We start from the raw sequence: 21,506 nt of genomic DNA on the forward strand, positions 1-21,506 counted from the left end.
CTGACAGGAGGATCCAGGGGCCAAACCTTCTGCAAAAACTCACCTTACACCATCCTCTGGGCATGTGATGACCTCCAAAATTCATTTTCCCAAAGAAATAAAACAGGAAAAAATGCTCAAACCGAGAGCTAATGTTGCCCACGATGTTTCTGGAAGGGATTTTTGCAGGAGTTTCCTTAACAGACTCCTCTGCATTTTTGCTTTTATTAATGTGGCGGCATTCCCGAGGCTGCTGCGATGCTTTTGCATGAGCTAAAACATCTCCTGAGTTAAAAATCCAACAAATCCAGCCCCTCAGGCACCTCCACAGTGGGAAATGCTAAGGAGAGAGGAGGGAAATGCTGGATTTGGGTGTCTGCAGATGGAATTGCTCCAGCTTTAGGGTTTTTATTTTTTTCTCTAAATAAATATTTCTGTCCTGGAGACACCAGGCGGATAGGGCAGTTTAGAAAATTAAAATACTTCTGGAATCAGATTGGATTTCCAGTCCCCAAAAAACTGATGTTATTGGGAGATTCTCTCACTTGCCCCTAAAAATCAGAGGGAAAATGATTCCACCATTCTTCTCTGCTTGAAGTGGTGCCTCACCATCCTGGAGATTCATTGGTGCTCCACATCTCCATCCCGAATCCAGCACCTACATCCTGCATCCCACTCCTGCATCCTGGATTCTGCATTCCATTTCTTCTATCCCAGAGCTGCACCCTCCAACTGCATCCTGCTTTTGCATCCCACACCCATCCCTGGATCAGCATCCTGTGGCTGTCGCCTGCATCCCAAATCCTTCATCTGCACCCCTCATCCCATATCCTGCACCATGCATCCCACTTCTCCCACCCTGCAGCTGCATCCTGCATCCCAAATCCTGTATCCATACCCTGTGCCCTGCATTCCATGCCCTGCATCTGAACCCCTCACTCCACACCCTGCCCTGTGCATCCCAATTCTTGCAGCCAGCATCCTGCACTCTGCATCCTGATTCCTGCATGCCAAATCTACATCCCAGACCCTGCAGCTGCACCATGTCCTGCATGTGCAGCCTTCATCCCACGTCCTCCATCTGCACCTGCATCCTGCCCCTCCTCCTACACCTGCACCTTGCATCATCCCTGTGCCTACACCCCAAACTCTGCATCTGCATTCCACATCTTCCCAACCCCTGCATCCCTCATCTCCATCCTGTCCCTGCATCCTGCATCTCCACCCAACCTCCTGTATCCCACTTCTCCATCCCACCCCTGGCATCTCCATTCCACCCCTGGCATCTCCATCCCACCCTTGGCATCCCACCTCTCCATTCCATCTCCCACATCCACGTCTCCATCCCACTGCCTGGATCCCGAGGGCACCAACCACCCCAGACAGTCCAGTTGGCCTCACCAGGAGCTCCCAGCCCACCCAGGGCCCTGGCTGAGTTCAGCCCTTGGTCCTTACTGGGGCACACTGGGCCATACTGGGCTGTGCTCCCAGCACCCTGCCTGTGTCTCATTGCCACCTCCCCCAGCCACAGGACAAAAACTTCATTGCAATGAAAATTATTTGTGAGGCTGCATTGGTCCCTTCCAGTCCTTCCTTCCCCCTGCTTCCTGGTCCCATCCAGGCGTTTCTCCAGAGCAGGTGTGATATGGTCGAGCTGCATTCCCAACCTGGCCTGCACACAGGGGACTGGGGAGGTTTCCCATCCACAGGGGCTCTGCTCCCCTCCCCAGCACATCTGGCAGGCAGATGTGGCCAAAAGGCCGGGATCTGCCTCCCAGATGGGGGACGAGCTGCAAAATGTCTGTCTGGGGTTGGAAAGCGATAACTTCTTCCTTGGAAGGCTGCATTTCCTGGCTCGTTGCACGCACTCCCCATCTCCAGGGATGCTGCAAAATCCCTGTGCAGAGCTGGGGCTGCGCTGTGGTGCTCTGGTGCTGCAGCATCCCATGGCCTGCACCTCCATCCCACTTCTGCATTCCATGTCCTGTGTCCACATCCCATCTCCTGTGCCCTGTATCCCACCTTGGCATCCCAAATCCCTCTTCTGCAACCCATGCCCTGCACATCCTTCATCTGTGTCTTATATTCCATGGCCCTCATCACCTGTCCTAGATCCCACCTCTGCATACTAAATTCTACTTCTGGACCCCACGTTCTGTATCTGCATCCCATATTCTCCACTGACCCTTTTATCCCATGTCCTGTGTCCTGCATCCCACATCTGCAGCCCCTCTCCTGTGTCTCATGTTCTGTGTCTGGAAAACTGCATCTGCCTCCTAGATCCTCCATCCTGCATCTGGGAACCTGTGTCCACATCCTAAATTCTCTATCTGCTTCTTAAATTACTGTTTCTTTCCTAAATCCTGTGTCTGCATCCTGAATCCTGCATCTCACATCCTAAATGCTTCCACAGTCCCTGTTCTGTGCCCCACATCTGGCTCCTTGTATCTGCATCCCAAATCCTGTGTCTCACATCTGCATCCCAAATCCTCCATCCTGTGCTCTGCATCTACATCCTAAATCCTCCATCCCCCCATCCTGCACCTCTGTCCTGAATCTTATGTCCTACACCTGCATCCTAAATCCTTCATCCTCTGTTTATATCCCAAATCCCATGTCTCCATTTACATTCCAAATATTCCATTCCAAACCTGCATCCTGGCTTCTCCATTCTGTGACCATTCAGCATCCTCATCCCCCACCTGCATCCTAAATCCTCTATCCTGCATTTACATCCCCAGTCCTATGTCCCACATCTGCATTCTAATTTCTCCATCCTGCATTCTGTATCTACACTGTGAATCCTGCATCCACCATCCTAAATCCCATATTCCACATCTCCGTTCTAACTCCTGCATCCTAAATCCTACATTTTAGATCCTATGTCCCTCATTTGCATCCCAAGTCCTCTGTCCTGCATCCTGCACCCACATGCTAAATTCTGTGTCCCCATTTCAATCCTAAATCGTCCATCCCCCATCCTGCATCTATGTCCTAAATCCTGTGTTCCATATCTGCATCCTAAATCCTCCATCCTGTATCTACATTTGAAATCCTGAGTCTCCATGCAACTCCTAAATGCTCTATCCCACATCTACATCCGAAGTCTTCTATCCCACAGTTGCATCCTGGATCCTCCATCCTGTGTTTTGCAACTTCATCCTACATTCCATGTCCCACATCTGCATCCTGAAACCTGCACCTGTGTCCTAAATCCTACGACCCCATCTACATCCTAAATCCTCTGCTGCATCCCATGTCTAAATCCTAAATACTCTATCCTGCATTGTGAGTCTACATCCTAAATCCTGCATCCACAGCCTAAATCCTAAGTCCCATATCTGCATCATAAATTCCATTTCACATCCTGCATCTACATCCTAAACCCTCCATCCTGTGTCTACATCCCAAATCCTATGTCCCACATTTGCATCCCAAATTCTCTGTCCCACAACCAACACCTACATCCTAAATCCCCATCTAGATCCTAAATTCTTCCTGTGTCCTAAATCCTACATTCCATCCCTGAAGCCTGAATCCTCCATCCTGCATCCAGCACCACATCCCTAACTCTGCATTCCCAAACTCTCTGTCCCACAACCAACACCTACATCCTAAATCCCCATCTAGATCCTGAATCCTCCGTCTTCCATCCTTCGTGTCCTAAATCCTGCATCCTATCCCTGAACCCTGAATCCTGCATCCAGCACATCCATAGCTCTGCATCCTAAATTCTGTGCCACAACCAACATCTACATCCTAAATCCTACATCCCCCTCTAGATCCTAAATCGTCCATCCCCTCTCCTCCGTGTCCTAAATCCTGCACCCCATCCGTGAATCCTGCATCCAGCACCACATCCCTAACTCTGCATCCTAAATTCTTTGCACCACAACCAACACCTACATCCTTAATCCCCATCTAAATCCTAAATCCTCCATCCTCATCTACATCCTGAATCCTAAATCCAACATCCCATTCCTGAACCCTGAATCCTGCATCCAGCACCACATCCCTAACTCCACATCCCAAATTCTCTGTGCCACAACCAACACCTACATCCTAAATCCCCATCTAGATCTTAAATCCTCCATCCCCCATTCTCCATCTGTGTCCTAAATCCTGCACTCCATCCATGAACCCTGAACCCTGCATCCAGCACCGCATCCCTGCATCCCAAACTCCGCTCCCGGGCCGCTGCGGGCCGGCAGCACCCCCGTGCCCGCGGGAGCGCCATGAATTGGGGATGAGGGGGGCAGGAGCCCGCCCGGGGCTGTTGGTTTAAGGATTTGCCACGCTCCGGTGCCCCCGAGCGCGCCGGGCCCGCACAAAGGGCGCTTTCAGGGCCCGCCTCAGCACGGCCCCCCCGACCCGGCCAGAGGAACACAAACCTTTTATCCCCCCCCGAGTTTCCCCCACACGCCCCGAAAGAGGAAAGGAATCCCCTCCACGGAGTTCAAAAAACCAAAAGGACCCTAAAAATTCGGGTGGAAAACGATTCCCATGGGAATGGAGCCTGGTTAATGCACGAGTCCGTGGTGGAGGAGAAGCAGTGTCCAACCTTCCCTGAAGCATCCTGGGGAGGAGGGGACGTGCCCATGACTCCCCAAAATATCCCACTTACAGCAGGTAACAGGTGAAAAACGAAATTGTTTTGACAGCAAGACCCACTCATGCAACGAGTTGTGCCCAGCCTCATACCCCCCCACAACCCTCCCTTCCCCAGGCATTCCCAAAGATTTTCTTTCTTATGCCCTTAGAAATATAAATTCCTGGGGGGAATGAACCAGAAAACCCTGTATTCAGCCTAATTATCCCCCCTGGCCGCAATCTGTGATCTCTGGGACAATTAAAAGTGCTTAATCCCAGCTGAAAAGCAAACAAGGTCGGAGCGCGGCGTCTTCCTGCTTTCCCCTCGCCCGCTGCCGGGGTCTCGCTCCCCAGCTGCAATATAAATATGCAATTAAAAAATCGCCGCTAATTGCTTCACCCAAGGGGGGTTCCCACCAGGGAAACAAAAAAGCTGGGGAAAGGGATGTTAAAAAAAAAAAAAAAATAAAGAAGGGGTAAACAAGTAAAAAGTGAGTTCTTTAGCCTAGTAATTAAACAGTGATGCAGATTTAGGGAGAAATTGTGGTGCTATCTCAGGGTTTGCACCCTGGGGTGGGTTTTTTTTGGGGGGATGCTCTTTTTTGGGGGGGATGGGGTTAATCCCTGCCTCTCCTCTCTCGCTCCAGCGCTAACAACCCCTGGCAGCTCTCGGGCTCGTTAGTCCTTCCGAAAAGCAATTAAGAGAGGTTGGAAAATGAGGGCAGGCGCTGCCCTGTGACAGGGCAGGAACGGGGGGCGGGGGGGGTCAGCTCCCAAACCTTGGGGCTGGTTTAGGGCTGCAGGGCTCGGCGCAGATCCCGCAGTGGGGTTTGGGCTGGCTGAGCAAAGCTGCGCCGTCAGGAGGTGTCAGAGTGAACAAACCCCACTGCAGCCTCCCCCTGCAGCAACCACCTCACTTCGTGTCCCCCAGGGCTTTATTGAACCTTCAAAACCTAAAACAGGTGGCCAGACACCTTGACAGCGTTTGGGTGCTGCTGCCAGAGCCCAGCCAGGAGGAAGAGCAGGAGGAGAAAGAGGAGGCGGAGGTGGAGAAAGAGGAGGAAGAGGCAGAGAAGGGGTGTGAGGGCTCAGGTGCCAGGCAGCCAGACTTTCTGGGTGCTGACAATGTCGCTGAGCTTGGCCTTGATCTTCAGGAAATGCCTCTTGAACTCCAGGCCGTCGCCCTGGGTGGGAGAGACAGGGGTTTGCATCTCCCTACGCCCACCTGCACCCCCCCATCCCCTGGCACCTCCCATGGTCACCCCCGCCCAGCACAGTCCTGCACTCCCTCTACCAGGTCCTTCCCCACCCTGCGCCAGCTGTGCAGCCCCCACACACCTTGGAGAGGCGAAAATCCACCAAAATCTTGCTCTCCATCTCCACCAGGTTCACCTTGAAGATGAGTTTGTTGTTCCTCCTGTCTGTGGTTGAGATGGTGACCTGCAAAGGGGGGGAGGGTGCCTCAAATCATCCTCTGATGACCCAGCACGGGGGTCCCAGCCCCAGTGCCATCCCCTGGCCCCCACCTGGTTGGTGCAGCTCATCTTCCAGCCGTAGCCCATCCTCTCACACACCTCCTTCAGCGCACGGTAGGAGCCGTCGGCGTCCAGCTTGGTGAAGAACCGCGTCATCCGCTTCACCAGCCGCTGCCACGGGCTCTGCCGCCCCCAAAAACACCCCAAAGGTTACAAACCCCGCCAAAAAGGTCACCAGCCCCACCAGGCTCCAGCCCCAGCTCTGACAAATCCCGGCCTTGGGTGAGGAAATGTTGGGAAGCTGCACCCCCTGATGGCACGAGCCGACAGCCGCATCCCAAACACCGGGAATGCTGCACAGCCGCGTCCCCAGCGGCACCAAGGCAGCCCCTGGCACCATCAAAACGCTCTTTAATGCCACATAGATGATGCAAAGTTGCACCCCAGTGGTATAAATAGAGCAACAATGGACTCTGGTATTGTGATTGGATGCAAAGTTGCGTCCCAAATGCTGCAGAGCTGTACCCTGGAAATGGGAAGTTGCATTTTATTACTCAAAATGCTGCAAAACTGTGCCCCAAATACCACAAGGTTGCACCCCAAGATGCCAAACCTTGCCCAGCTGCACCCCAATGCTGCCAAGCTGTTCCCTGATGCAAAGCTGCTCCCCAAACACCACAGAGCAGCCCCCAACCACTGCAGAAAGCAATGCACAAACATCCTGATGCCATAAATGATGCACATTTGCACCCCAAATCTTGAGACGTGGCACCCTGAGTGATGAAACTCACAGCTGCATCCCAGCCTTGTCAAGCTGCTCCCTGATATTCCACATACAGCAAAGTTGCTCTTTAATGTGGTATTTATGATGCTAAGTCACACCCCAATATTTTATACAGCACAATGCTGCACCCCAATGCTGTAAATCAGATGTTGGACTGCCCCTTAAGTCCCTGGCAAAGTGACAAATTGACACTAAAAGTGTTGCAAATTTGCACCCCAAATCCTGCACCTCACACCCTCAGGCGGTAAATATTCAACAGCCACAGCCCCAACACGCTGCCTGATATTACAAATATGACAAAAGTTACTCCTTGATTTTACATATCTAAGGCAAAGTTGCACCCCAGTAGTATAAAAGGTACAACACTGGATGCTGACGTTGTAAATTGGATGAGACTCTGCCCCCTCAAATGCTGCAGAATTCCACCCCAAGGCAATAAATCTCACCCAGCCACACCCCAAACACTGCCAAGCTGCTCCCTGGTGTTATAAATATGGCAAAATTGCTTCTCATCATCATATATATGATGCAAAGTTGCACCCCAGTTTATACAATGCCACACTGGACCCCAGAGTTGTAAACTGGATGTGAAGCTGCGCCCCAAACACCTCAAGGCCATGGCAAAGTGTCACCCTGACACTAAAAACACTGAAAAGCTGCGCCCCAAATCCTGCAAAGCCGCACCCGAGGTGATAAACAAGAAGTTACACCTCCAGTACTGCCAAGCTGCTCCCTGATATTCCCCACTGGGCAAAGCTGCACCTCAAACACGGCAGAGCAGCCCCCAAGCACTGCAAGGTGCACCCCAAACACGGCAGAGCAGCCCCCAACCACGGCAAGGTGCACCCCAAACATGGCAGAGCAGCCCCAAGCACTGCAAGGTGCACCCCAAACACTGCAGAGCAGCCCCAAGCACTGCAAGGTGCACCCCAAACACGGCAGAGCAGCCCCCAACCACGGCAAGGTGCCCCCCAAACACGGCAGAGCAGCCCCAAGCACTGCAAGGTGCACCCCAAACACTGCAGAGCAGCCCCAAGCACTGCAAGGTGCACCTCAAACATGGCAGAGCAGCCCCAAGCACTGCAAGGTGGACCCCAAACACTGCAGAGCAGCCCCCAAGCACTGCAAGGTGCACCCCAAACATGGCAGAGCAGCCCCCAAGCACTGCAAGGTGCCCCCTGACACCCTCGGCGATGCCGAGCTGCGCCCCGAACACGGCGAGGCGAAATCCCAAGAGCATCAGCCTCGCCCAGCCGCACCCCGAACGCTGCAGGGCAGCATCCAGACATGCCAAGAGGTGCCAGGTGTCCCTGCAGCCCCTGACCTGGGAGGAGCCTGGGGTGCCCAGGAGTTGGCTGTTGACCAGCATGTGCTCGGGGCAGGCGGGCTGCGAGAAGCTGAAGCCCTGCACCAGCTGGTCGATGCTTGCCGCGCCACTCTCCCAGGGCATCCCGCCCGTGCCGGGCTCCGGCTGTGACGTGGAATAGCTTGCCTTGTCCTCACTGCAAGGCAAGGGGGGACACACGGGTTAGCAGCGCCGCACAGAGCCGGAGGTGGGAACTGCGCGGGATTTTGCAGGATCTGGGACCATCGCGGGGGTTGTGCGGGGTTTCCACGCGACCACCTCCGGGAGGAAAGGCGGGGAAAGCCCCGAGGCGTGCAAGGAACTGCAGACCCGTGTGGAGGGAAGCAGAGGCTCACCCCAGTGCTCCCTTCACCGGTGAGAAGTCTGTGTCAGATCGGATGTGCTTGGAGAAGCCTCCAGGGGAGTCGCTGACCCCCCCCGAGGAGAGCCGAGCCCGCTTGACATCTGCAAAGGGACAGGACACCCAATAACCCCCAAATCCGGGGGCACCAGCGCGATCCCCCGCAGCCCCTTACCCTTTTTGAGGGGCCTGCTGTACCACCGGTCCTTCTGGATGTCGGGAATGGTGATCCTTGCCGTCGGGCTCTCCGTGAGGATCTTGTGCAGCAGCGCTGGGGGAGACGAGGGGGTGGAACACAATATGGTTGTGTGTGTGTGTGTATGCACATATTTGTGTGTATACATATGTACGTGTTTGTGTGTATATATATACGCATATATTTATGGACCTGCTGGGTGCTGGGTGCTTACCCAAGGGAGCCGAATCGATCTTCTTCCAGGGTGAGAGGTAGGTTTTCTTCTCCTTCCAGTCGCTGTACTCCTGGCAGCTGTCGCTGGGCTGGTCCCAGGGCAGTTCTGCCGGGAGATCCCACTGCTGTCACCCCCTGGTGCCACAGCCCCCCAGGCACACACGTGGCACTGCAGGGACAGGGTGTGCCAGGTGACCCTGCCCTGCCACGGACCCTGTGTGCTCCCCATGCAACCCAAACCTCCCTGTGCATCCCACACCTCCCTGTGCATTCCAGACCTCCCTGTGCATCCCAGACCTCCCCTCTGCCTCTCAAAACTCCCCTTTAGTCTCATACATTCCCTTTCTGCAGCCCTCTATTCCTTCCATACATCCCTATGGATATTCCAAACACCCCCCTCCATGTATTTCACATCTCCCTTATGGATCCCACACCTTCCATCTCTGTGTCTCACACATCCCTGTGCACTCCATGCATCCCTCCCATCTCATGTGCTCCTTCCCCATCCCGTACATCCCCTGGTGCAATCCATGCACTTCCCCTCACGCATTTCACCCGTGCACCCCTTCTGCATCCCATACATACACCCTGTACACCCCACAAATACTCCCCCGTGTCCTCTGCGCCCCTCCTGCATTTCCCCCACACCCCCTGAACACATCACGTGCATTCCAAACATTCCTAGAGGCATTCCTGTGTTCCCACCTCCACTGGCCACATGTCACCCCCTGTGAATTCTGCACATCCCAACATTCCCACCTCCGGCCAGCATGGACATCAGCACATGTGAATTCCATCCATCCCAACATTCCCAGCATGGCCATCAGCACCTGACCTCTGTGAATTCTGTACATCCCAACATTCCCACTTCCAGCCAGCACGGCCATCACCACCAGGTCACCCTCTGTGAATTCTGCAAATCCCAACATTCCCACTTCCATCAGCACATCATCCCCTGACAATCCCACCCATGGCACGCTCCCACCTCCGGCCAGCATGGCTGTCAGCACCACGCCGCAGGCCCAGACGTCGACGGGCTCAGCGCGGAACTCGGGGCGCCGCAGCAGCTCGGGGGCCACGTAGGGCAGGGTCCCGCACATCTTGTTCAGCAGCCGCTCCCGCCCGTTGTGCCGGAACACCGTGGCCAGCCCGAAATCCGAGATCTTCAGGTTGTCTGGGCCCAAACAGAAGCGAAAAGCCAAGTTAAAACTTGAAATCAAAAGTCAAAATTACCCTAACCCCCCAACAAAATTAATTTAAAAACTGAGTTAAATTTCTATTTAAATCAAAACCTAAGTAAAAATTTTAACTACAAATTCAAACCTAAAATTTCTGATTAAAAATTTCCCATTAAAATTTTCTCGTTAAAAATTTGGATTGAAAATAAGCTTAAAATAAAAATTCAAGTTAAGATTTTAAAGTCCTAAGTTTAAAAGCTGACCTGAAAATTTGAACCTAAAATATAAATAGAATTGAAAGAAGACATTAAAATTAAAATGCAGATTCAAATAGAAGTGTAACTTAAGAATGAAGCCAAAAAATTGAAAAATTTTAAATTAAAAATGCACAGTAAAATTTAAATTCAGAATAAAATTAAACCCCTGCATTAAAAAACCAAATGCAAAACATTAGCATTGAAATTAAAACTTTAAAAGAAAGATTAAGAAACGAAAACTCAGTGGGGGTCGGAGAGGGCCGCGCCTGCGCCCACCTCGCTCGTCCAGCAGCAGGTTCTCCGGCTTCAGGTCGCGGTGGGTGATGCCGATGCTGTGCAGGTACACCTGGGAGGGGGGCAAGGGTCAGCACCATGGGGGAATCACGGGAAGGGTCAGCACCGTGGGGGGATCACGGGAAGGGTCAGCACCGTGGGGGGATCACGGGAAGGGTCAGCACCGTGGGGGGATCACGGGAAGGGTCAGCACCGTGGGGGGATCACGGGAAGGGTCAGCACCGTGGGGGGATCACGGGAAGGGTCAGCACCGTGGGGGGACCACGGGAAGGGTCAGTGCCATGCAGGAATCGCAGGAAGGGTCAGTGCCATGCAGGAATCACAGGAAGGGTCAGTGCCATGCAGGAATCACAGGAAGGGTCAGCGCTGTGGGGGAACCATGGGAAGGGTCAGTGCCATGCAGGAATCACGGGAAGGGTCAGTGCCATGCAGGAATCACGGGAAGGGTCAGTGCCATGCAGGAATCATGGTAAGGGTCAGTGCCATGCAGGAATCATGGTAAGGGTCAGTGCCATGCAGGAATCACGGGAAGGGTCAGTGCCATGCAGGAATCACGGGAAGGGTCAGTGCCATGCAGGAATCACAGGAAGGGTCAGTGCTGAGTGGGAATCACGGGAAGGGTCAGTGCTGAGTGGGAATCACGGGAAGGGTCAGTGCCATGCAGGAATCACGGGAAGGGTCAGTGCCATGCAGGAATCACAGGAAGGGTCAGTGCCATGCAGGAATCACGGGAAGGGTCAGTGTCATGCAGGAATCATGGTAAGGGTCAGTGCCATGCAGGAATCACAGGAAGGGTCAGTGCCATGCAGGAATTGCCACTGGCACCAGCGGCATCGCTGCCTCCAGCGCCACCGCTGACCGCTCACCACACCGGCGATCAGCTGCTGGAACAACCGCTGCGCCTCTGGCTCTGGCATCCCAACATCTGGCTCTGCATGTGAGGAAGAAGAAGAGCAGTGCTCAGCCGTGTGGGGATGACAATTTAGGATGCCCCGTTGCCCCTAAAACCCCGGGCAGCCCCATGCCCACCAATGCGGTCGAAGAGCTCTCCGCCACGGCAGTACTCCAGGAACAGGTACTGCGTGGCCCCTTCCCGCCGGTGTCCATAGAACCGGACGATGTTTTCGTGGCTCAGCATCTTGTTGATGCAGATTTCCTTCTTGATGTTCTCCGGGCACTCAGCCGCGCGCTTCATGTCCACAATCTTCACAGCCACGGCCTCCTCCGTGCGGCGGTTCATGGCCAGCTGCACCCTGCGGTGGGGGCATGGAACAGGCAGGGAATGGGCACAGGAATGCTTCCCCCAGAGACAGGCAACAGGCAGGGAATGGGCATGGGAATGCTTCCCCCATAGACAGGCAGCAGGCAGGGAATGTGCAGGGGAATGGGCATGGGAATGGGCACAGGAATGGACACAGGAATGGACACAGGAATGGACATGCGAATGGGCACGGGAATGGACATGGGAATGCTTCCTCCAGAGACAGGCACCAGGCAGGGAATGGGGAGGAAATGTTGCCTCTGGAGCCAGGCAGCAGGAAGGGAATTGGAGGCAAGGAACGGGCTGGGAATGGTCAGCAAACTCTGCCCCTGGAGACAGGGAGCGGGCAGGAAAGGCAGGCAGGGAAGGCAGGCACAGGCAGGTGCACGGTGGGCACACAGGGTGTGCAAGGGGATGTGATGGGCAAGCAGGGGGCACATAAGGGCAAGCAATGGTGCTGCATCAGGGGCACGGACGGGGCATGTGATGGGCGAGCAGTGTGGACTGGGCAAACTGTGGGCACACACACGGCCTGTGATGGCCAAGAGGCGACCAAACAGTGGGCACGCAGTGGCCGTGCAGGACCACGCAGGGACAAGCAGCGGATGTGCCAGTGGCACACGGGGGGCAAGGGGGACAGCAGCCACGCAAGGGACAGGGTAAGGGCCTGGGTCGCACAAGGGGCAGGGCAGGGGCGTGCAAGGGGCGGACCCGGCCGGCAGCAACCCCGCCCTCCCCGGCCCCGCCGCACTCACTCCCCGTAGGCGCCTTCGCCCAGCGTCTGCACCAGGTCCCAGTCCTCCACGAAGGGCACCGCCATCCCCGGCCCCGGGCCCGGGCCCGCTCCGGGCCGCGCTCCCGCCCTCGGTCCCGGCAGCCTCCCGGCCACGCCGCCTTTTCCCGCCAGAGCCGCGAGCCCCGCCCCGCCGGCGCACTCACGTCACAAGCCACGCCCATCACGTCACCCAGGCCACGCCCTCACCTGAACCCCGCGCCCGTGCCAGGCCACGCCCCCCGCCTCTATTTCCATTCGAATCGATTAAAAGCAGCTTAAGGGGCCCCAACGCCCCTCTGACGGAATGCGGGAAACAAAACCACCAAATTTATTTTCATTTATTTGTATTCTTCACAATTCCTGGTCAATCAGCCCCGGTGAGAGCCGCAATTCCTGATTTGGCGACGGCTCCGTGTGTATATAAAAATCACTCCCGGCAGGATGGGGCAGGCAGGGTGCTCCCGCCGCTGCCTGCACTTACAAACGGTATAAAACAAACCCGAAACAGCCCCCCTCGAAACCCCACCAAACCCCCGAATCTCTGCTGCACAGGCCAAGGCTGGGTCAGTGCGGTGTCCGGCGCGGCCGGCGCCGGCTCCTCTACGTCCTCGACAACCCGCGGTTGTCCAAATCTTTCACCTGGGCAGTAAAAGAAGGTTCATTAGGTAGAATTCTACATTTTTTTTCCCCACACTGGGTGGGTCTGGGCTCATTCTGGAGCCGTACCTTGTATATTCGGACCAGCCAGTGCTCTGTGGTGTACGCCTCCTCCAGCACGTCCAGCTCAAAGTCCTTGTTGCCGATTTCGGCGTTCCTCACCCGGTCGTAGCCTGGCGGTCGCTCTAGGAGAGGGCAAAGGACAGGCAGTGCTGCTGCATCGTACCCCGGAGATGTCAGGGCGCAGTGGGGCCCCCCAGAAGTGGTGCCACGGCCTGGGGGTGACTCAGGGACTCACTGGCCTCAGTGTAGACCTGGCCGAAGCGGTAGTAGCACATCTTGTACATGAGGCAGTTGAGCAGCACCGGGGAGCCCTCGCGGTCGACCCGGAACTCCCCGGTGGGGGTGTAATAGTCGTGCTCCTTGATGTGGCGCCCCGTGTCCGTGCTGCCCCCGATCCGCACCATCCACAGGAACTTGTTGATGTCTGCAAGGCAGAGTTGGGGGCAAAGAATGAGGGCTTGAGTTGATTTGGGGGGCAAAGACCAAGGGGTTGAATTGGGGTGAAAGAACAGGAGGTTGGGATGAGGTAAAAGAATGAGGAGTCGAGCTGGGGGCCAGCAGGGAGGGTTGAGGTGATGTAAGGGGGCCAAAAGCAAGGTTGAGTTGAGGGAGACTCCAAAGGCCCGTGCAGCTCCAGAGAGGAGCATTCCAGCCCCGTTTTCACTCCACAACCCCAGCTGGAAGTGGGACTCGGTCCCCAGTGCCCCTGGCTGGGTCTCACCCGGCTCACAGCGGGATCTTACCGTCCGATGAGTACCCGGTGAGGCCGCCAAAGATGACCAGCACGTAGCTGACGTCCAGCTCCCTCATGATCTCGTAGGCTTTCTCCTCTGTCGATGCCATGGCCTGGGGCAGACGTGGTGTCAGCCAGTGCTGACGTGGTGCCCACAAAGGCTGTCCATGCAGCGGGGCAGGGAGGGGCTCACCTGGCCGACGCGTGAGATGTGCGTGTTGTTCCAGGTGTTGTTGTCCACCAGGATGGTCCGGTTGGCCATGGCAGTGATCTGGTACCCGTAGTCCCACCAGGACATCACCTTGGCATCCTGCACCAAACACCGGCCGTGCATCAGCCCCTCAGTGGGCAATGCCAGGTGCCCAAGGCCCCAACCCCCCGTACCTCGGGCGTGTTGTGCCGCAGCCAGTAATAAGCTTCTCGGAAGTCGTCGAAGATGATCCTGCTGCCATCCCCGCCGCGGGCAGAGAGGACGATGGAGGGGGAGGAATAGGCCTCGCTGGTCACCCAGGTGGAGTGGAAGGTGTAGGTGATGAGGAAGAACGCCATGACCAGGATCATGCCGCTGGCAACCTGTGGGAATAACCCAGGGTCTCAGCACTGGAGGGACGGGGCTGTCAGCCTCCCGCACTCAGCCCATCAGGACCAGGGGTCTTCCCGAGCTGGCCTGGTGCTCACCTCATTTTTAATGGGGTAGGTGGAGTCTTGCTGCTTTTTGCTCTTCTTGTCTGGCCGGCTGATATCCAGGTTCTTCATGTAGGTGGACAACACTTGAGAGACCCCGATGCCGGACAGGATGCACATCACCGGAGCCAGCACCAGCATGAGCCGCACCTACAGCAACAGCAGGACTGTCGGAGAAGGAATCCAGCAGAAATCCAACAGAAGAAGGAATTGGATGCCATTCCTAATCCAGCATCTCAAATTCAGTGGCTACATCAGCCTCAGGATAAACCCATGGCTGTTTTTTTATGTGGGGAGCTGCCACCATCTCAGACACCCCCGAGGGAAATGCCCTGACGTGCTCAACATTGGCCCACATGGGAAAGTGAGGTCACTTAGCAATCTTAGGTGGAAGCAAGGATTGGTAGTTGCCTCCACACCAGAACTCAATAATTTAGTGTTCAGGGTGCCACAGGAGGAGTGGAAATGGGCTCATCAGCAACTGTTAGTCACCAGTCCCTGCTTGAAAACCCAGAGAATTTGTTTGAGATTGCACTGGGAGCTTGGCTCTGGGAGAGCAGGAACACTGACCAGGCAGTGCTGGCCACAGGGACACGAGTAACACCCAAACCACTGAGTTTTGCAACTTCACCTTTCCTCACTGCAGGGAGGGGTGGAACAAAACCACATTTAAGGTAGGAAGAGAAGCCCTCAGGGTTAAAAAGTCATCACCAAGTTCAGAAAAACAAACTGAATTGTTCTGAGCACTCGAAGGCGGTGCTGGTGCCCACAGCCCTCACCATGACAGCTGAGAAGTACATGCTGGTCACGCCGTACATGATGATGAAGATACGGGCGTCCGAGAGGTTGCTGAAGCAGTAGTAGAGACCAACTGTGAAGGGGGAGAAAAAGGGGTCAGGCTCAGCTCAGAGATGAAATAAAACGAGGCACAGAGGGACACAGAGGGACACAAAGGGACACAGTGCTCAACAGCAGGCTTGGCACGGCCAGAGGAGGCAGGAAAACCCTCTGGTGACTAACTCAGGGTCCGGTGACTCACCTGGGAACATGAAAACAAGGAGCTGCAGGTCGAAGTAGTAGGAGGACCACGTGGTGGGCTGGTGCTCAGAGACAGAGGCGATGATGGGGATGTTGTTCTTGGCGTAGGAGGGGTCCAGCAGGGAATAGAAACGCCCTGTCCATGGGGAGATTTTCCCTAGGAAAGCGGAGAAAAAAAAATCCTTTTTGGATCCAGCAGAGTAACAGGCAATGTCGACAGGCACTCTCCCAGGGAAGCACATGTGAGGCTGAATGGGTGATCCCAGACCTCATTTACAACTTCTATGACTCAAACCTGCCATTTGAGAAAGGAAATACAATGCAATTTCACTCTAAAAAACTCCTCCCTGCCCAACCTTTTTTTTTTAGCATTTCTTTGCTACTACAGAGCAACAATCAGTATCTGCAGCATCAGCCTGGTGTCCCCAGAGTCTCTGCCTCTCCTATCTTACAGCTGCTGCTTAAATATTCCTTGCTAATGCACAAATTTGGGCTTGTCCCAACCTCCCCCTTCGAGGGGACTCACAGGCACTGGCATCACAGAAACAGAAGGTTAGGATGGACAAATTCCATGCCTTTGGAAACAAGGAAAGAGAGTGAAAAACCCTTGTAATGGCCACAGCCTGAGATTACCTGTGAGCATCAGCACGGCCCCGATGGAGAGGAGGACGAAGCCGACCAGGGAAATGACACTCCTGAAGAGGATTTCGAACTGCTGTGGGTTCAGCTTGCTCCGGAGGTAGTCCACAAAGGCGTGGATCTGGCACAGGCCGAAGACTCCAAGGGCAGCCATATGCTCCGAGGAGAGGACAGGCTGGGAGTGGGGCAGAGCGTGGTCAGTACGGAGACAAACAGGAGCCATTACCGGCTTTTTACACAAATCACTGCTGGCCACAATCTGTGCCAGCCACAGGAAAACCTTCAAATGTTCCCTCCCTGTGATTGGCACAGCTGGCACGAGTCCTGTTCCTACATCTGCTCTGATTCTGATAAGAGTCCACATGGAAAATTAACCAGATTCTCTTGAAAACATGAGCCAGGGAGGCCTGTCTCCTGCCGCACAAAGACACACATGGCATGAGGCTTCCTTCAACAAAGATATTTTAAAAGACAACCAGTGCTGGGAAGGTTAGTAGGAGCTTTGAAAGTCATCCAGCACAGCCAAAGGCTCATTTTGCCAAAGGTGGCAAGGAATCAGCACAATGGAAGCTGGAAGAAGGAGTCAGCACCCTTGCTATAAGCTCAAAGAGCAACCAATTATAACCTCAATGATGAAGGCAAGAAGTAAAACCAGATGCCAGCACGCTGCTTCTCTGTTACAACCCATCCCTGAGCCTGCAAACCCTCCTGGTGCCCACCTGGAAGCCAACAAAGGAGATCTGCATGGAGAGGATGGTTCCCAAGCAGTAGACTGTGCAGTAGGCTACGTAGATCCTGTGGGAGAAGCGCCCAGTGAGCATCAGCACCAGGACGTGCAGGGGGATGAGGTTGATCAGGAAGACGTAGCCGCCCCACGAGGAGACCTGCCAGGACACAAACCAGACACACACCCACAAGTTCCAGGACTGAACAGCTGCAGAGCTGAGGTGAAGCACAGAGGTTCAGCTTTCCTGGGATCACAGGAGGGATTTTCACACAGCAGCAATACCAGCTGGGATCTGCTCTATCTTAGGGCATCCTCCACACCCCAGCTGCCAGAAACATGGATTTTTCAACACTACTAAGAACACCTCACAAAACCCCACTAGTTTAGGGAAAAAAGGACCCATTCCATTTCCACCTCCACAGAGGTTCTAGCTCTCTGGACACAAACACAGGAACAGCACAGAATAGCTTCCTGGTGAGTGCATCCAGAGGAATCTCAGAGTCAGTTTTACCCCAGAGCAGGGAGGAGGGACACTCACCATGTAGAAATAGGCAAGGGCACACATGGCTGCCCAATAGATGGAGCCAGTTTTGACGGCCTTGATCCACATGTAGTAGGTCAAGAGCATGCAGAATATGGCGATACCTGCGGGAGGACCCGGAGCCGTTAATGTCATCCCTGAGGCACGGCAGAGCACTCAAGCCATTAAACACATATCTGTAAATGCTTTTGCTGCTCCACCACACAAAGAGCCAGGCCTGGGAAAAGAGCTTGATCTCTGGTTTCTAGATTGAAACACTGCAGAGTTTGCGTCTAACAGCTCACGTGGTTCCTTCCAGCCACACCAGCTGGAAGAACTCCTACACAGCCCCAAAAGCCCAGCCACAGCAAAGGAACTTGGATCCTCTTCTGCCCCAGGCATGGGCAGTGAGATTGCTGCCTTTGCCAGTCCCAATGTCACTGCTGGAACAGGGATAAAAGCAGAGGGGAACCACACATTAGCTCCAGTTGTAGGCAGAGTTTGGGGAGGTGACAAAACCCTTTTTGACTGGCAAACAAGGATAGTGGAGTAAACTCTCTGCCAGAGTTGGGAAACACTCCATGGCATGGCCAAGAATGACCAATGATCTCTGATGGGTCGAGTTTGTACAGCAGAAACCCAGCAGGGTCCACCGGGAAAGGACAGAGCCTCTATTGTGCCCTGTAGCGCCTTCCAGCACCACCCTCCAGCACCCAATATTCCTTAAAGGGTGACAAACTCACCTTCATTATCATAGGAGCCAGCAACAGATCGAGAGATGTATCCAGGCACAACAGCAATCATGGCAGCAGCGAGGAGTCCTGCCCCTGCATCCTGGGAAAAACAGCCAGGAGAAAGACATCAGGGTTTAGGGGTTTTGTTACTCAAAGGAATAAAAATTGAGCGTGGAAATAAAGTTCTCAAATAGATCTCCGACTTCCCAGAAGGTCAGGGTTTTGAGGAGGGTGGTGGTCACCTCCTGACCCAAATGGAAATTAGCTCCTGCTCCTCTGGAAAGCCAAAGCCTGTGGAGCACACCCTGCTGGCCCCCGTACCTTGAGCTCTTTGGTGAGGTGGTAAGTCACGATGGTGGTGAAGGAGGAGAAGAGGGGAGCCAGGAACACGCAGACGTTACGGATGTCGATGGTGATGTGGAAGAAGTGCAGCACATGGTAAATCGCTGCTGATGTGATCATCAGGCCTGCGGATGGAAATGACACCGTTACCAGAGTGCTCCAAAGAGAGACTCGCCAGGAAGCAGCTGCTGCCCAGGATGCATCCCCAAGCTGCCCTCTGTTCCAGCTGGCACTCCTGGCTGCAGTCCGCACCCCGATTTTCCCTTGCACCAGCTTCATTTCAGCTTTACCTGGGTAAATGGTACCCCCAATGATCCTGCCCAGGGGGTACCACGCTCGGTCATCAAACCAGTTGTGGAATTTGTAGAAGCCCTCCTCAGCCAGGAAGCGGGTGGTGCGGTAGTTGAAATACCTGGAAGGGTGACAAGGTGTGACAGTAGTGTGGGGGTGGATCCCGTGTGTTCCATGCACAGGGAACTGGCCCAGTTTCCCTCAACTGTCCCAAACCTCAGCTGCAAAGGCTCATCCTTCTCCCAGTGGGCCTATTAGTGTGTCTACAAAGGTGACAGTGTCCCCTGGGACTGATTCAATCAGCAACAAGCTTGGGGCACTGACAAAAATTGTGCCAGAGCGCTCTCTCTCCTGCTGTGCCCAGGTCAGGAATAACCATCTCCCAGGAGAAAAGCACTGGCAGGTGATTCTTGGATCTGGGTTGCAGGAAGAGCCTGGGGTACCAAGTAAATTTGGGTGGGGAAGAACAAAACCAAGCTGTACTAAAACACACCCTCCAGATCCCACATCCTCAGTGGGGATTAACTTGAGCCTGGCACCATCGCCTGAATTCCGTGTGCTCCAGAAGAGGAAAAGCCCAACAGGCCCCCAGGAAAGGAGAGGACAATACTTACGGGTCAAACTCATGGATGACACTTTCAAATCTTAAGACGGAAAAAAGTCTCGTGGAGAAAGCTGCAAACACAGAGGAGGGGCAGAGTGAACACACAGAGCTCACGAGTTCCCCTCGGTTTTCCTGCACCACAAGCCATCCCTGAGGGCACAGACTTACACAGGACAGCTGCCATTGACAGGATGAGGAGCTTGAGCAGCGTGTCCTGCTTCTCATAGGAGAGCCGGAGAAACCCCAGCTTGGTCATTTTCACATCAAATGCGGGGCCTGAGGATCCTTGAACACAATCAGGAAGATATCAAAAATATCAAAGAGCGACTCAGACCACATTGTCTTTAAAGCCTTCATGAGCCTTTGGACTTTAAATCCCCCACTCTGGCCCAGCCTTCATCCCTGCCAGGTGCTTGTGCCTCCCCCACTCCTCACCTCCTGTGCTGTCACCTCAAATCCTGGCTGGTTTTCCTTCCTTTACCGAGCCCAGAACTTCTCCGGGGCAGAGGACGCGCCTGTTTCTCTGTGCACAGAACAAAACCCCCGTGTAAACTTGAGCAAAACCCCTGCTTTCCCTCTGGATGCTCTCTGCAGTTTAACCATCACCTACAAACAATGTACAAAAAATATAATAATCCATGCAGAATGCAAGAAATGGGTGCTTTTTCTTACACACAGGAGATCTGAATGGCTTCTGGTTACTCCCACTTTGGATTACTTATGTCAAATATATACATCCCAGTAGTTTGTTAATGCAGACCAGGATAATAAATCGGTTTTGCTCACACCAGACAATGTGACTGTTTAATTCAAACTCCCTGGGGGGAGGAAAAGCCACAGAAATCGTGGAGTTGCACACCAAGGAAGTGAAACTCTAACTGAAGAATCACAGCTTTAACACCTTTCTACATTGAAAACACTCAGATTTCTTCAAATCGTCTCTTGTCCAATTAGTCAGGAAATCCCCTCCCAGTGCCCCGGGCAGGCCCAGTCCCAGCACGGGTGGGTAAATGTGCAGTTCAGGTCTCTACAGCATCAGGAAGGACGCACTGGGACAGGCTGAGATTTAAAACCCAAACGGCCTGGAAAAGCCTTCCTGTGCCCAGAAGTGATTCTGAGTGGCGCACACCGGGCACTGCCCGGTACAAAAATGCCGTGTGGTGGTTATTTCCTGGATCCCTGGGATAACGCAGCAGAGGGTAGGTGCCTCCGGGCACGGGTGGCGCTGCCCTGGGGTGCCCCGATGTCCTGGGGGGACCCTTCACCCCCCGGGAACTCCCAGTGGCACGGAGCACCCCCGGCCCCACGGCCCCCGGGCACCTCCAGGCTCCGGCCCCTGAGCAGCCCCAGGGTCTCAGCGCACACGCCTGGGGAATCCTCAGCCCCCCGGGCTCCCTCTCCCCACACGCCTGGGCACCCTCCAAGGCCCGGGCACCCCGTGACCCCTCAGCTCCCTCACCCCACACACCCGGGCACCCCCCAGCCCGGGCACCCCTCCACCCCCAGCCCCGGTCGGGTCCCGGTCCCGGTCCGGTCCCGTCCCTCACCGCGGCCCCGCCGCCCCGTCCATCCGCCCCGCGCAGCCGCCCTGCTGCCGCCGCCGCCAGCCCGCACCCCGCCCCCGCCCGCTTCCCATTGGCCGACGCGCACGCCACTCCAGATGCGGCCGCTCTCATTGGCCGAAACACGGAACAATCAATCGGGCGCGGGGCGGTGCATGCGGCTCACGGCGCCTCCTGATTGGCGGAGTGGTAGGTGGGCGGTGC

At 54.8% G+C, this 21,506-nt stretch overlaps 2 protein-coding genes across 2 annotated transcripts; both read right to left on the reverse strand.

Moving 5' to 3' along the window:
• Positions 1-5,486: 5,486 nt before the first annotated feature.
• CHEK1 (checkpoint kinase 1) lies at positions 5,487-12,853 on the reverse strand. The gene is made up of 12 exons (XM_063417782.1): positions 12,689-12,853; positions 11,702-11,925; positions 11,539-11,603; positions 10,655-10,724; positions 9,929-10,117; positions 8,945-9,049; positions 8,710-8,805; positions 8,530-8,638; positions 8,153-8,330; positions 6,096-6,227; positions 5,908-6,009; positions 5,487-5,753 (listed from the first exon to the last, which is right to left on the reverse strand). The coding sequence occupies exons 1-12, from the start codon at positions 12,751-12,753 to the stop codon at positions 5,658-5,660; spliced, it is 1,431 nt and encodes a 476-aa protein (XP_063273852.1). The 5' UTR covers positions 12,754-12,853; the 3' UTR covers positions 5,487-5,657.
• A 175-nt stretch (positions 12,854-13,028) lies between these two features.
• Positions 13,029-21,367, reverse strand: STT3A (STT3 oligosaccharyltransferase complex catalytic subunit A). The gene is made up of 19 exons (XM_063417728.1): positions 21,288-21,367; positions 20,176-20,263; positions 19,909-20,025; positions 19,751-19,811; positions 19,136-19,257; positions 18,825-18,970; positions 18,513-18,603; positions 17,788-17,894; positions 17,242-17,406; positions 16,517-16,697; positions 15,885-16,040; positions 15,625-15,716; positions 14,840-14,995; positions 14,546-14,734; positions 14,355-14,471; positions 14,172-14,274; positions 13,664-13,852; positions 13,435-13,550; positions 13,029-13,347 (listed from the first exon to the last, which is right to left on the reverse strand). Exons 3-19 carry the CDS (start codon positions 19,994-19,996, stop codon positions 13,309-13,311), a joined length of 2,118 nt encoding a protein of 705 aa, XP_063273798.1. The 5' UTR covers positions 19,997-20,025; positions 20,176-20,263; positions 21,288-21,367; the 3' UTR covers positions 13,029-13,308.
• Between the last annotated feature and the right edge of the window lie 139 nt (positions 21,368-21,506).

This window comes from Prinia subflava, chromosome 22 (genome assembly GCF_021018805.1).
Source record: "Prinia subflava isolate CZ2003 ecotype Zambia chromosome 22, Cam_Psub_1.2, whole genome shotgun sequence".
Classification (NCBI taxonomy): Eukaryota; Metazoa; Chordata; class Aves; order Passeriformes; family Cisticolidae; genus Prinia; species Prinia subflava.

Coding starts and splice junctions, on each gene's coding strand:
- CHEK1 (XM_063417782.1), bottom strand. CDS start 12,753: ATGGCGGTGCCCTTCGTGGAGGACTGGGACCTGGTGCAGACGCTGGGC. Junction 6,228..8,152: donor GCACCCCAGGCTCCTCCCAG/GTCAGGGGCTGC, acceptor TGGGGGCGGCAG/AGCCCGTGGCAGCGGCTGGT. Junction 6,010..6,095: donor AGATGAGCTGCACCAACCAG/GTGGGGGCCAGG, acceptor CCCCCTTTGCAG/GTCACCATCTCAACCACAGA.
- STT3A (XM_063417728.1), bottom strand. CDS start 19,996: ATGACCAAGCTGGGGTTTCTCCGGCTCTCCTATGAGAAGCAGGACACG. Junction 14,996..15,624: donor TGTACTTCTCAGCTGTCATG/GTGAGGGCTGTG, acceptor CTGTTGCTGTAG/GTGCGGCTCATGCTGGTGCT. Junction 14,472..14,545: donor TGCGGCACAACACGCCCGAG/GTACGGGGGGTT, acceptor TGTTTGGTGCAG/GATGCCAAGGTGATGTCCTG.